Genomic DNA, 12,329 nt, shown 5'->3' on the forward strand with positions numbered 1-12,329 from the left:
AGACATCAAGCACTTCAGCACTACACTTGGGGGGCCATTTTAAATACAAAGTCACCCACAAAAAAGCAAAAATGTGGAAAATGTGACACTAAATAGACCACAAAAAGGACACTTGTTTACAATATGACAGGTAAAACAAGAAGACCTCAGCTGGGAACATGTCATTCAAATTTTTTACCACTCTGCATATCTCTATGAATGACCTTGAAAGCATCACAAGTATGAATTCGGGGATTACAAATAAATTTTAGCAAGTAGGCAAATCACAAACACAGAATCTACAAATAATCAGGACTGAGTATATAACATTTAGGAAAACACAAAAGCAGTAACTCATTTATAAAGACTAAAATTAGTTGTATATTTCTTTGAGAAATAATTATCAGTGAAAGACCCTTAGTACTACAGGAAAACTTAAGAGTCCTATAATAATGAAATATTTTAACACCCTTACATTTTCTGGGACCTATTTTCTTTTAAAATATTCTCAAATTTGTTTAATCTTATTTTGTGAATCTATTTTTCTAAAATGGATTGAATTTATGACACTTGCGTCATCTTCATTATTAACAATTATTGCTCAAAGCTAGAATCTAAGAATGCTGGATGCTCTTAGGGATACTTCTAGTCTGTTACTCGTCTATCTGTCCATCCATCCATCCATCCATCAATTCATCAGACAGTTATGGAGTCCAATATGGTCAACCACTCTGCCAGGCAATGGAGATATAACCACATACAATAAAGCCAAAATTCCTGATTTCTTCATGTTTATATTTCAGTTGGGGCAGAATTTAACCAATTTAAAAAACAACAAAAGTCACAGATTGGATACTACAGAAAAGAATCAAACAAGTGGTCAGAATGAGACAACAAGCCTTAGACATTAGGCTAGGAAACCTCTCTGAGAGGACATCTGCCCAGCAAACTAAAGGATAAGAAGAATGGACGGGGAGAGCATTCCAGGAGAGAAGAGCATGTCCAAAGCACAAAGGCATGAAAAAACATAGATCACTGCAGTAACCAAAAGGCCAACTGAAACTGAGTAGGACCCTGCACCCCACCCCCCCTCACCTCCTGACTCTTGTTTCTAGAAAAGCTAAAGTTTCCCAGGCCTTCCGGAGTCATAAAACAGGCTCAAGCAGCTGATGACTAGGACAAGAGTCACAGACTCACTGTCTGATGCACATTCCTGAGCTGTTTTATAGATACTGTAATTGCCACCAGAGGGGAAAAGCTAACCGCATGATGACCAGATCTCTTCCCTAGCCTCCCCTTCAGTAACCTCCTGAACTGTTACCAAGGCTGTTGCCCCAGGATTATACCCTGCCCCTCCCTGAACAGAAACTAATTACTCTTATCTAAGTCACGGAAGGCAGGTGCAAAGAGAAGAAACAAGGATTGATTAGAACCATCTAAGCCCAAGATGGCAGAAGATTTGACTTCCAGTGGACCTGGAGCCTCATTACACATTTATTGTAATGATAAATGATACACTCACCACTGCCAAGACAGTTGACAATTGCTATGACTACAACCAGAAAAGCCCATACAAAAATAGAAAAAGAAGGCAATTGGCTCCAGCACACCTGGAAGGAGAACATGAAGGCAGAAGCTTCCAATAAAATTCCATGTGGCCTGACCCGCGGCTGAGCTGTCTTAACCAGCCATCTTGGCTGACGGCTCCTCAACTCGAGTGCTTCTCTTTCCTTTTCCCCACTCAAGCCCTTTCTTGCCTTTTCCCACCCCCTGAATAATGAAGTAGCTCTTCACTTTGTCCCTCTGCCTCTGCTGCGAATTCTTTCACAGCCAGCGGCAAGGACCCACACTTTGGTGGGCTTCCTAATTTAGGGGTCTCACGACCCGCTAGCGTAAGGAGGCAGTAGCACCATGTGCAAGGAGAAACACATGAGGGAGGCTGAAGAGATAAGAGGGAACAGGTCACGCAAAGCCTCCCGGTCATGGTGTGGAGTTTAGATTTTATGTTAAAATAATGGTCTTAAAAAGAAAGAAATAACTTGATTTATAGTTTAAGGTTTCTTTTGCTGCTCTGTGAATTAGAGGAAGGCAAGAATAGCAGGGAAACATATTTCAGACATTGAATCAATAGGTCTTGTTGACGGACTAAAGGTAAGGAACGGAAAAAAAGTAGAGAATGAAAGCTGCTATTTACATTTCTGATTTGAGGAAGATGGTGGTACATTTTCTGACATGGACTAGGGCAAGGAGATATTAAGAATTTAAGCATGCTGAGTTTTTAAGTACCTGTGAGACATCAAGTGAAAAATAACAAGAAAGCTTCGGTGTATCAGAATCTAGAACTCAGAGATAACCTGGGACTATCACATAACTGTGGTATTTCAATCCATAGGAATTAATAAGATCACCTAAGGGGAAAATAAAACATAGTAGAAGGCAAAATAGTTAATAAGGAAGTGAGAAAGTAGAGTTTATGAGGACAATCCATGTTAACAAATTTGGTTATGAAGGAAAACAAGGAAATAGGCCAAAAACTAAGGAATGGATATGGGAGAGGCATTTTTTTTTTTTTTTTAAAGAAGGAAGGGAGGCGGGGTTGTGGCTCTTCTTTATTTGTTGTTGCTGTTTTTAGTGGGAGACCTTAAAAAAAGAACTGTGTGTGCTAATAGGAACAATCCAACAGAAATGAAGCAATTAATGGCAGAGAAGAGAGGAAATGGCCAAAGAAACAAAGTCTGGGTGAAGGTTAAAGAGAATGAGGTACAGAGCACAAATGCAGGAATTTGTACCTAACAGGATACGTACCCCATAGGCCAAAATTAAAATTATATAAACATTAAACAAAGAAGTTGCACATGTATCTAGGTTGTGGGTGTGGTGGCTGAAGATGAGGGTGATGGGCTCCTGTTTAAAGAGCTTATAGTGAGGTCAAAGCAGGCAAATACAATGTTCAAGGAGAGGATTTGTGTTGGAAAAGCTGTCTAAGAAGTGGAACACATAAACACTGCCAGGCAGCATGGAGTAGCCATCTAAAGTTGTCATGATTCAAAGTAAAACCTAAAAGTACAGTTGCACAATTTTCTTCAACAGTCTTCGTACACAGCTTGATTCCATATCACATGATTCTCATCTACTGTACTTCAACTTCTGGCCTCAAGCTTTGTTCTTTCCCTTTGCTGTTAGTTGGTATGTCTATGTCAGCAAAATGACGTGCAGTCTCCTTGTAACTACTGCACTAGGCCTTTCAAAAACCAGCTTGGGAGACACATATAAAAGTTTATTAGTTTAGACTCAATGTAGCAGTTAATAACAATGGTTACAAAAATACAATTAGAGAAAAATGCTTTATGTTAATATGTTAAGCAAAAGGAACATGATGACACATGATATAATCACATCCAGGAGGGGAAACTATGAACAGAAAAGATTAGAAGGAAATACAAAATTTACACAGAGATTGTCTTTGGCTGATAGGCATACAGTCCATTACCTCTTACTTTTCCCTTTTTATCAATTTCCCATCTTTTTCTACATCATAGGCATGTCCTGTGTTAGTAATAGAAAAAAATGAACTTTAAGAAAAAAGAGTGTTAACAGAATCTCACTAATAAACTGAAACTCTCGAGTTAAGTTAAATGTATTAATTTCAGTGTATTTTATGACATTTAGGTTGGCTATTCAGTGGCTTTTTTTTACTTATGTTCAGACTGTCAGCAGTGTCTCAGATAACAAAACCAACCTGGTATTATACTCTACAAAATACTTGAAATAACTTTTCAGTAATTTTCTTGTATAAACCTCTTACATAAAATAATATCAAACTTCAACTTTTCTTACTAAGGCAGTTCAACAGTACTGAAAAAACATCTATCAGAAAATAGAGAACGTACTGACTAAAAAATTCAAGCAGCAATGCCATTTAAAGCAAGTAACTTTAAAATTTTTCAGAAGTAAAACTTTCAGAAATTTAAAATGAAAATCTCAACATGAACAAATATGGAAAAGCTGACTACTGAGAGCAAGCTTAAAAAGCTTTAATACATAATCATACTAAACTATTTCACAACACAAGTCACTAAAGACAGTTTCAGTCTCCATTCTAAATCTCCATAATAATTTACAAGTGGAAAAAAATTTTAAGGGAAAACAAACACCACCAAAAGCCTAGAAAATCTTTAAGTACAAGTAACTAAAAATTCACTTATTATACATGTACATTCTCTTTGTTATTTATTGGAAACTTTACTGGAGTATCAATGACATCTGGAACTAGACGTTAAGACAGCTAAGGCAGGAGAGCAAGGACTCAGGCATTCCATAAGGGTAGTAGCTGAACCTTTCCCTTAGGTCATAGGTCCCACTTACTGTGCATTTGAATAGTAGGTTTCTCTCACCAAAGGGAATTTGCAAATTCTTGGGTCAGGCAACATGCAAAGGAGAACAAGCAAAAAGAATTAGAGCAATTGAATACGGTGTTTTTACACCCTCTTTACCCAATATAGGGTAAGACAAAATCAGAATAAATCCAACCATTACATTTTTTCAATGAGGGACATATGAAGGGAAGTAGCAGACCAAAGTGAGAGCCTAGGGAGACAGAGATAAAGGGACAGAGAAAAATGCAAAAGGTTTGAGCTGAACAATCAGGAAAACAGGAAGCAGGTTCAGCAAGGAAGCTATAATGGAGGAAAAAGCAAGATCCTACTCCTCATGCAAAACCCACTATTCAAATGTACAAAGAATGTAACCTACCACTTACCTCTCCATGAAAAGAGGGGCCAAGCAAACTTCAAAACAAAAAGGAACTTTAATTACAATAGAAAGTAGAGAATACTCTGACTACAAATCAGTAGTATGCTGGACATGATAGAGAACTAAAGTCTTTAGGAGATCTAAGCAATGTAGAACAAATGTTCCTTGTGTTAGGGAAGGTATTTCACAGTAAAGGTACAGACAAACCAAACTTCGCACAATTTTTCTTCCCTTTGGGCAGAAGGGGGGAGTAGAGCAATCTGAGAGCACCAGACTCTTCATAGTTGAGTTTTTCAAGGTCAATAACATGCTCACAGGTATAGCAGAAAAGATCTTGCTACTTAAATACTTGTTAAAGCAGGAATGCGTCAACAAAGTTTGATAGTCATATAAAAAGTTATGTAAAAAAAGGAGAATAACATTTTCTAGAAGAAAAATATTTTTCAGTTAAAAATAGAAGAATGGAATACAATACAAATATAATTTAGTAATGTGGAATAAATTTAATTGCAAATTGAGGTGAGATGTATAATTTTAACAACAGATATTATTTCTTACACTCTACTTACACTTAGCATGCTTTTTAGTAATCCAAAAAATGCTGATGAGCCCTTTAATTTAGTTAAGAATAAAAGGTGACTATATACTCCTAGAGAAGCCATAAGAGTACAGTAAGTAAAGAGAAGTCATATGCTACCTATAACCTGAGGATACCTTCTAGAAGTACAGCTAGGAAAAAAGGTAGAAAAAAGAAAACCTTAAAAAAATTACTCTCTAAACTGCCAAAAGAGTGTTACAGTGCTTGTAGAAAAGTTCACCTCCACCAAATTCAAATCTCTGTTCAAGTACAGCAGTTCCAGGACAAGGGCCTGGAGCTGATGAGCTGCCATAAATCAAATAAATACGAGACCATGAATCAGATTTTCAAGGGTGAGAGGCCTGGATCTGTTTCATTTTTCAGTATGTGAACAAGAGTAAAGCTAAAACTTGTTTTCTCACCTATGAAAATGGAGACAGTACTACCTATAGCAAAGAAGGACTAGACACTCACCAATCCTGCTTTTACTTTCTGGGTACAATGAAAAGTACTTACATGTCCCAGCCTTTCTTACACACTGGCCTGAACCAGTCACAGGGCTCCAGACGATGTAATGTGGACAGAAATGATATCTGGACTTCTAAGCTTGGCTCCTAGAATCTCCTGAAATATCCACAGCCCACTCTCTCTTTACTTGCCAACTGGAATAGCATCTAATAGAAGGACTCCAGGAAGTAGAAGAAACAGGGGAGCCACAAGACAGAAGAAGCCTCATAAGTAACCACGTGAAGAATAGCTGAATCCTTGAATCACCATTTTGTGAGGGAGAGCTGCCTGACCCCTCTGAGGTTTCCCATCTGACCCTGATTCCTGTCTGAGAGACTTTTATTAAGTTCAGACACTGAGATTTCTGAAGTCATAACATACCCCAATACATCTCCTCTTCTAACAAGTTCAAAGTATACAGATCCAAATGAGATAACAGAAATAAAAATTTTATCTGTATGAAGTTTTACAACATTTTGAAGGTAAATTAATGGAATTAAATCAGGCTAAAGACTGCATTAAAAAAAACTAGGATCTATAATACTAATGACAATATATAAATATTACTTAACAAGAGCTGGAAAACTAGTCAATTTTTTTAATATTAAAAATCAACAGGCTAATTTATAAGCAAAAATTGCTAATTTCTTCAAGGTACTGACTTATTCAAGAAAATGGTAGGCTTACTCATTAAGCCAACGTAATATAACAGGTGCCACTTCACACCTTCCATTCTAAAAGAGACAGAGGTCAATGAGAGACTTGGACAGAAACTAATTTACATAATAAAAAGAGAAAACATAACTTAAAAAAAATAAATTTTTGCAATTTGAATAAATGATACTAGTGAAATAAAAATTAAGATGACATATGCCAAAACTAAGAAGTTTCTTTTGTCATACTCATGATTAACCTATTGCGGTATCTATACATCTATACACTTGAATAGCTCTATGAAACAGATCTACTCAACAGAGTCACCCCCAAACCATCCTACACTATTCGTAATTTTAAAAGTCCTCATAAGCCTCTCCCCTTAAATTCCTTTAAGCATTTATTGACAACAAAGAAGGCCACTGGATCTTTCCTTTCTCTTTCTTCAACTCAGCAGCATCATATGGTTTAAAATGCAAACTGTCATTTCTGATCAATAATATTTTCACATGAGCAATTTAGAAGAGATTTTAGATTTTCTTAATATTAAAACAGTATCACTTCAAGAACAATAATTCTCCCAAAATGGTAGTATCAATGGTCTTATTCAACAGTTAGACAACATTCAGCAATGTGGCTCCAAGACCTAAAAATTGCAGAATTAGCATTTAAAAAAATAGATGCTCTTAAGAACACAGAGCAAAACAAACAAAAACACAGAAAGAAAATGAAACTAACTATAGCATAAGAGTAACTATTACTAGAAAATTCTGATCAGTATCCTTGAAACCTGATTTGGAATTAAAGACAGCATTAATTAACACTAATCTAGTTATAAAAGCAAATCAAGATCACAAAAAATAGTAACTTCATGTTTATTTTTGAAGGTTGAGCTCCTCTTCTAATGAGAAGTATGAATACTTAAGACATACTTGTCAAAAAAGTAAAGATTTTAAATACATTGTTTCATATTAATAGAGAAGAGAATCAGCTTTCATTCTCTGAAGTTTTAGTTTCCACTGGTGAATATAATTTTTATAGAAACAAAGGGAAAGCAGATTATGTAAGAAGTAGATATTGCCTATAGACTAAAATGGGACAAGACTGCCAAGATCTAGAAAGCCAAAAGAGGCCTGGAAGTCTCCTTGCAGACTTACCATAAACAGAGTCTAGAAATATACAATTCTCAATAGAAAATAAGCTACCTTAATATGTACTTTACTAGTTTTAAAATTAATATTCCATTTATTTAGAATTAATGATATTTGCCTGGCAGATGTTCACCCTTTCATGATCTATGTTAAAGGGTTTCTGTTAAGCAAAACAAAGTAAGCAAGATTGCACAGGGCACAAAGCTACATAGTTAAAAACTAGTTACATATAATTGATTTTTCTTTTCACTTATAAATAGCTCTGATAGAGGCTTTTCCTATACTTGAACATTGATATGGGAAAAGAATAAAGCATTAGAGAAGAAGAATAATTAAAACTAGAAAATAAATTCTATGGAGAAAATTTAAGTTTTGTGGATAGAACATATTATTTGTCTTGCAATTTACAAAATCATTAGGAGGATAAGAGTTATCCATCGTTTTTTAACATCAAAAGGTCAAAACAAAAGAAAATTGATATACAAATCATTAACAGAATTTGGTTATTTATTAGAGATGAATAATTGTAGTAAAACTGTAGTCATGGTACCAAATCTATAATTTACCTTTCATAATTACACAAAACCGTGGCATGTATTTCTGTGTGCAGAGTTTTACTGCTTTTGCCTCACTATATCTCCTATATTTAACTTCTTTCTTTTTGATTTTATTCATTTATTGTACAAATTTCAACAAGGTGACAGCTACTCTGCAGAAGGAGTGGGGATAAGAGTAAGCTTACAGTGCAGTAAACAAAATTAGTATCATAAAATAACCTCACCCCCTCCTTGCTAAATCAAAGTTTAAAATTCTTTGCAGTAAAACAAAGAAACCCCAGCTCTCATAACAAGCTCTCAACTAAGTCATCAAGAATAGGATATGTGCTTTGACTACTATAGGACATTTTTTTCAACAGTGGTGAAAATATGTAAGCACTTCAATTTCTGCCTCTTGTTGTCCAACTTTATTCAAAGGTAACTAGAAAAGTAATGTGGTATTTTGAATGGTCATGGACAGAAGGGGACAGGGAAGAGGGGACTAAATTCTTGACCATGACTCTATCACCTTTTGCACTAAGCAGATAAAGTACTAGAATCTCAAATAAGAGAAATAAGGAAGCTAGATATTTCTCATAATTTTCCTTTTTCATGTTTTTAGAAAATTGGAATAAGCACTTAACTTCTAGGAAGTTAATCAGCCTGGTAAACTAAACAGAGATTTGAAAGTGCCAGTCAAAATCAGCCTATCCTTGCCTTACCTGCCATTACAGAGTAGCCATCGAGCAAGAGAATAGTGAGGTATAATCTTCTGCATGACACTGGCCATCACCATGGTAACAACCAGCTGTATACCTATCACACCCTGTGTAAAGAAACAAACAAACAAGTTTAATAATGGATGAATTTAGATTTGAGGACATTGTTGGAAAACTTTCTATATATATTTTGAAAATTATACTCTAAGAGAGATGGGTTCACCATCAAAATCCTTATTATTCTGCCATTTAGGTATTCAAGACCACATATGCTTAAACTTAAAATATTTGATTTCATCTCATAATCCTCTACAAGTTATCCAAGGGTCACATCCATGTCAACAGAAGTTAAATATAGTAGCATATACATTCAAAATTTATTGCCAAGAAATGTTCTCCATTATTTAAGGGTACAAAAATGAAGTGAAAAATACTGATGTTTTTCATCCTCCATATTTACTCTATTCAATACACATAACACTAGCTTGGCAAGCTCTAAAAGCAGTATGACTGTTTTTTAATTCTACACTGGTGGTAAATAATTAAAGAGCATTAACTGCATTAAGTGTGATGGCAGAAATGGCCTGAAAGTCGCTAGAAAAAAATTTTAATTCATACTGTCATCACCAACTTTCAGTGAGTGGGCCTTCAATAAGGTTCAAAAATGCTTAGTTTGCTCTCATCAATTCCTCTCTTGTTCTCCATAATAGCTAATTCAAAACTTCTCCCATCTCATCACACCTCCAACCTCCCTCAAACTTCTAACTCCACTCCATAGAGGACATCTACTTCACAGAGAAAATAACAACAGCATCAAATGGGAACTCTCAGTTGCCACCATCAACCTCACAATCACTTGTATCTACACTCGTGTCTTTCCGCACCCTCTAGAAATAACAAAGCATCTTCAATACAAAGCAAATTCCTGTATCTATGCTTCAGAGCCCATCCTCTCTTTAATTTCAGGAATCTCAACTAGTGAATAGCTTCCCACCTCTATCTCCTTCTTTCTCTTCTCTACTTAAATCCTTCCTATCAGCATTGCAACACCTTTCACCTTTCTAAAAAAAAAACAATAATTTTCCTTACTCTACAGCCCCCTGCCCTTCCTCAAATACAGAGCCATTTTTCAAAAAACTTGTTTTCACTGCTTCTGTGTTCTCGTACCCCCCACATAGCTCCCATCTGACTTCTGCTTCAGTACATTCAACTGAAACACCCATCATCAAACACACTTCATCTGGCCAAAATATCTTTCCTTATCTTAAATCTCAGTACTATCCCAACAAGCTCCATCACATCCCTTGCTTTACGCCTACCTTGAATATCAATTCTTTACACTCCCCTTTGTTGGCTCCTCCTCTATCTATGCAGTTCAAAAATAAAGTTGAGTTCCTACCTCAAATCTAATATCCCAAATAAGTACATTAAAAAAATAATAAAACGTTTTTTAAAAAGTAGCATAGCATATTGGCTTAAGAGCCTGGACTCTAAGCCCAAACTGCCTGGGACAGAATCTACCATATACGAGTTGCATGACTTTTGGACAGGTTATTCAAACATTCTGTACCTCTACGTCCTGTTCTATAAAATCAAGCTAATAATTCAACCTACCTACTAATCAAGCTATTGTTAAGAACTGGGCCTGGTACAGAGTAAGCAATCAATATGAATTAGTACTATTTCTTGTTACTGCCATTGTTATCACTTCTATTATGGAATAACTTTTTTTTAATTTCAAGAATAGAGAAGACTTGTCAAAAAAATAACCACCAATGTTACCTCTATAAAAAATAAATTAAAAAAAGAAAATAAATGGAATCATACTAAAAAAAAAATGACATCTCCTAAGTGCCTCCTAAGTGATAAAAGACTAAAAAATTTTGAAAAAATCAAATTTCATTGATTGTAACAAACTGTTCAATCAATCGTTCATCACTGTAACAAATGTTCTACCCTGATGTGGTGGGACGTTCCACCATGAGAGTGAGTGAGGTGGTGCATACGCGAGGACAGAGTACATAGGAACTCTTACACTTTTCGATCAATTTTGCTGCGAAGCTAAAACTGCTCTAAAAATATGAAACTCTAAGAAAAATCAAATTTACATGTAGAGAAACAATATAAATAATGTCAGAAGACTAACTAGCAAAAAGCATTTGTAACTCAAATGACAAAGGGATAATTTATTATTAGATGTTATATACGGAGTTCTTACAAATCAATTAGTAAAAGACCAAATGCCTAATTTAAAAAGAGGAACAAATATGCACAGATAGTTCTTTTAAAAAAAGGAAGTAAAATGGCTTTTAAACAGGACTGTTTCTAAAATGTCTTTGAAACCTGTTCCACTCTGGTTTCACTGTGGATACTTTAATGCCTTAAGTTCTACCAACTGGGTTAAGGTTCAGACAACTTTTATATTCACCTAACATCAAAGGTTACATTTTTACCTTTTTGCTTTCACATTTCCTATCTCTTGAATTTACTATCCTATTTTCTGTGTAGTTTGTGACAGAAGTTCTGCAATCTCCATACAATAAATGCCATCACAAAGAACTCTTTCAGGTAGAATAAGGCCAAGAAATATATTAGCAAGTATGTCAGAAGTTAAGTCTATTTGAGATTATAGACTTAAAAGCAAAAGATAATTTTTTTTAGTCAGGGAAAGTTTTGTGGACAAAGTGAACCTCAATCTAACCTTGAAAGAAATGTGATAGCATCACAGAACCTTCAAGGTCATCTAGTACAATCTCTCACAAACATATACAGCAATTTATTAGAATATAAGCTTCTTAATAGCAGAAATCATACCTTAGTCACATCTAATAAATGTTACAGGTATTACATGGCATTTCCAGGAAGACTGATTTGGAAGATACATATTTTGGACTGTGATGAACTGGGGAAGAGAGGCATCTTGCCAACTCTCCTCTTACCCCAAATTACTAAGCATCATGAGGTATTGCTGATAAACCCACCATTGGAGATGTAAACCACATGAAGGGAAACAAAAACAAAAATAAGCAAACTGGATTAACTAGAATTAGGAATGTCAATTAGGTTTCTGCAATGATCCAGACCAGAAATAATGATGCTTTAAATTGCAGTAGTAGCTCTGGTCCTCAGAAAAGAAATGCATTCTAAGGATACTGTTGCAGAATTCAGAGACTAATCATATATGGAGACAAAGGAGGAACTAGAGACCAACCTTGAAAAAGGCAAACTCCATTCACAATGTTGCAGTTAATATTTGACTAAAAAATGCTCAGTGCAAAAGTACAACTTCACTCCATTCATTTACTTTACTATGCCATTTCCATCTTTTTAAATGAAATTGAAAATACTTTCTCAAAACCTCATCTGTATATTGTGTTAAATATATTATATAATAGAAATCTTCTTCCAACTTTCTAATAGAAGTCAATAAATCTTTCCTAAAATGAATCTGCTG

At 35.2% G+C, this 12,329-nt stretch overlaps 1 protein-coding gene across 4 annotated transcripts in view; it reads right to left on the bottom strand.

The window, feature by feature from the left end:
* The window catches only part of TMEM161B (transmembrane protein 161B), a 66,478-nt gene that overhangs the window by 36,625 nt on the left and 17,524 nt on the right, over nt 1–12,329 (bottom strand). For 2 of the 4 annotated variants that reach the window (XM_064482213.1, XM_064482220.1), the window contains exons 2-3: nt 8,879–8,982; nt 4,345–4,392 (exon numbers count right to left, since the gene is read on the bottom strand). The exons of 1 other annotated variant lie outside the window; for it this stretch is intronic. In XM_064482213.1, the coding sequence (XP_064338283.1) occupies nt 4,345–4,392; nt 8,879–8,982 (152 nt within the window). The remainder of the gene's footprint in view (nt 1–4,344; nt 4,393–8,878; nt 8,983–12,329) is intronic. One more of the 4 variants, XM_010992493.3, reaches the window with a different exon arrangement.

This window comes from Camelus dromedarius, chromosome 3 (genome assembly GCF_036321535.1).
Source record: "Camelus dromedarius isolate mCamDro1 chromosome 3, mCamDro1.pat, whole genome shotgun sequence".
In the NCBI taxonomy this organism is placed as follows: Eukaryota; Metazoa; Chordata; class Mammalia; order Artiodactyla; family Camelidae; genus Camelus; species Camelus dromedarius.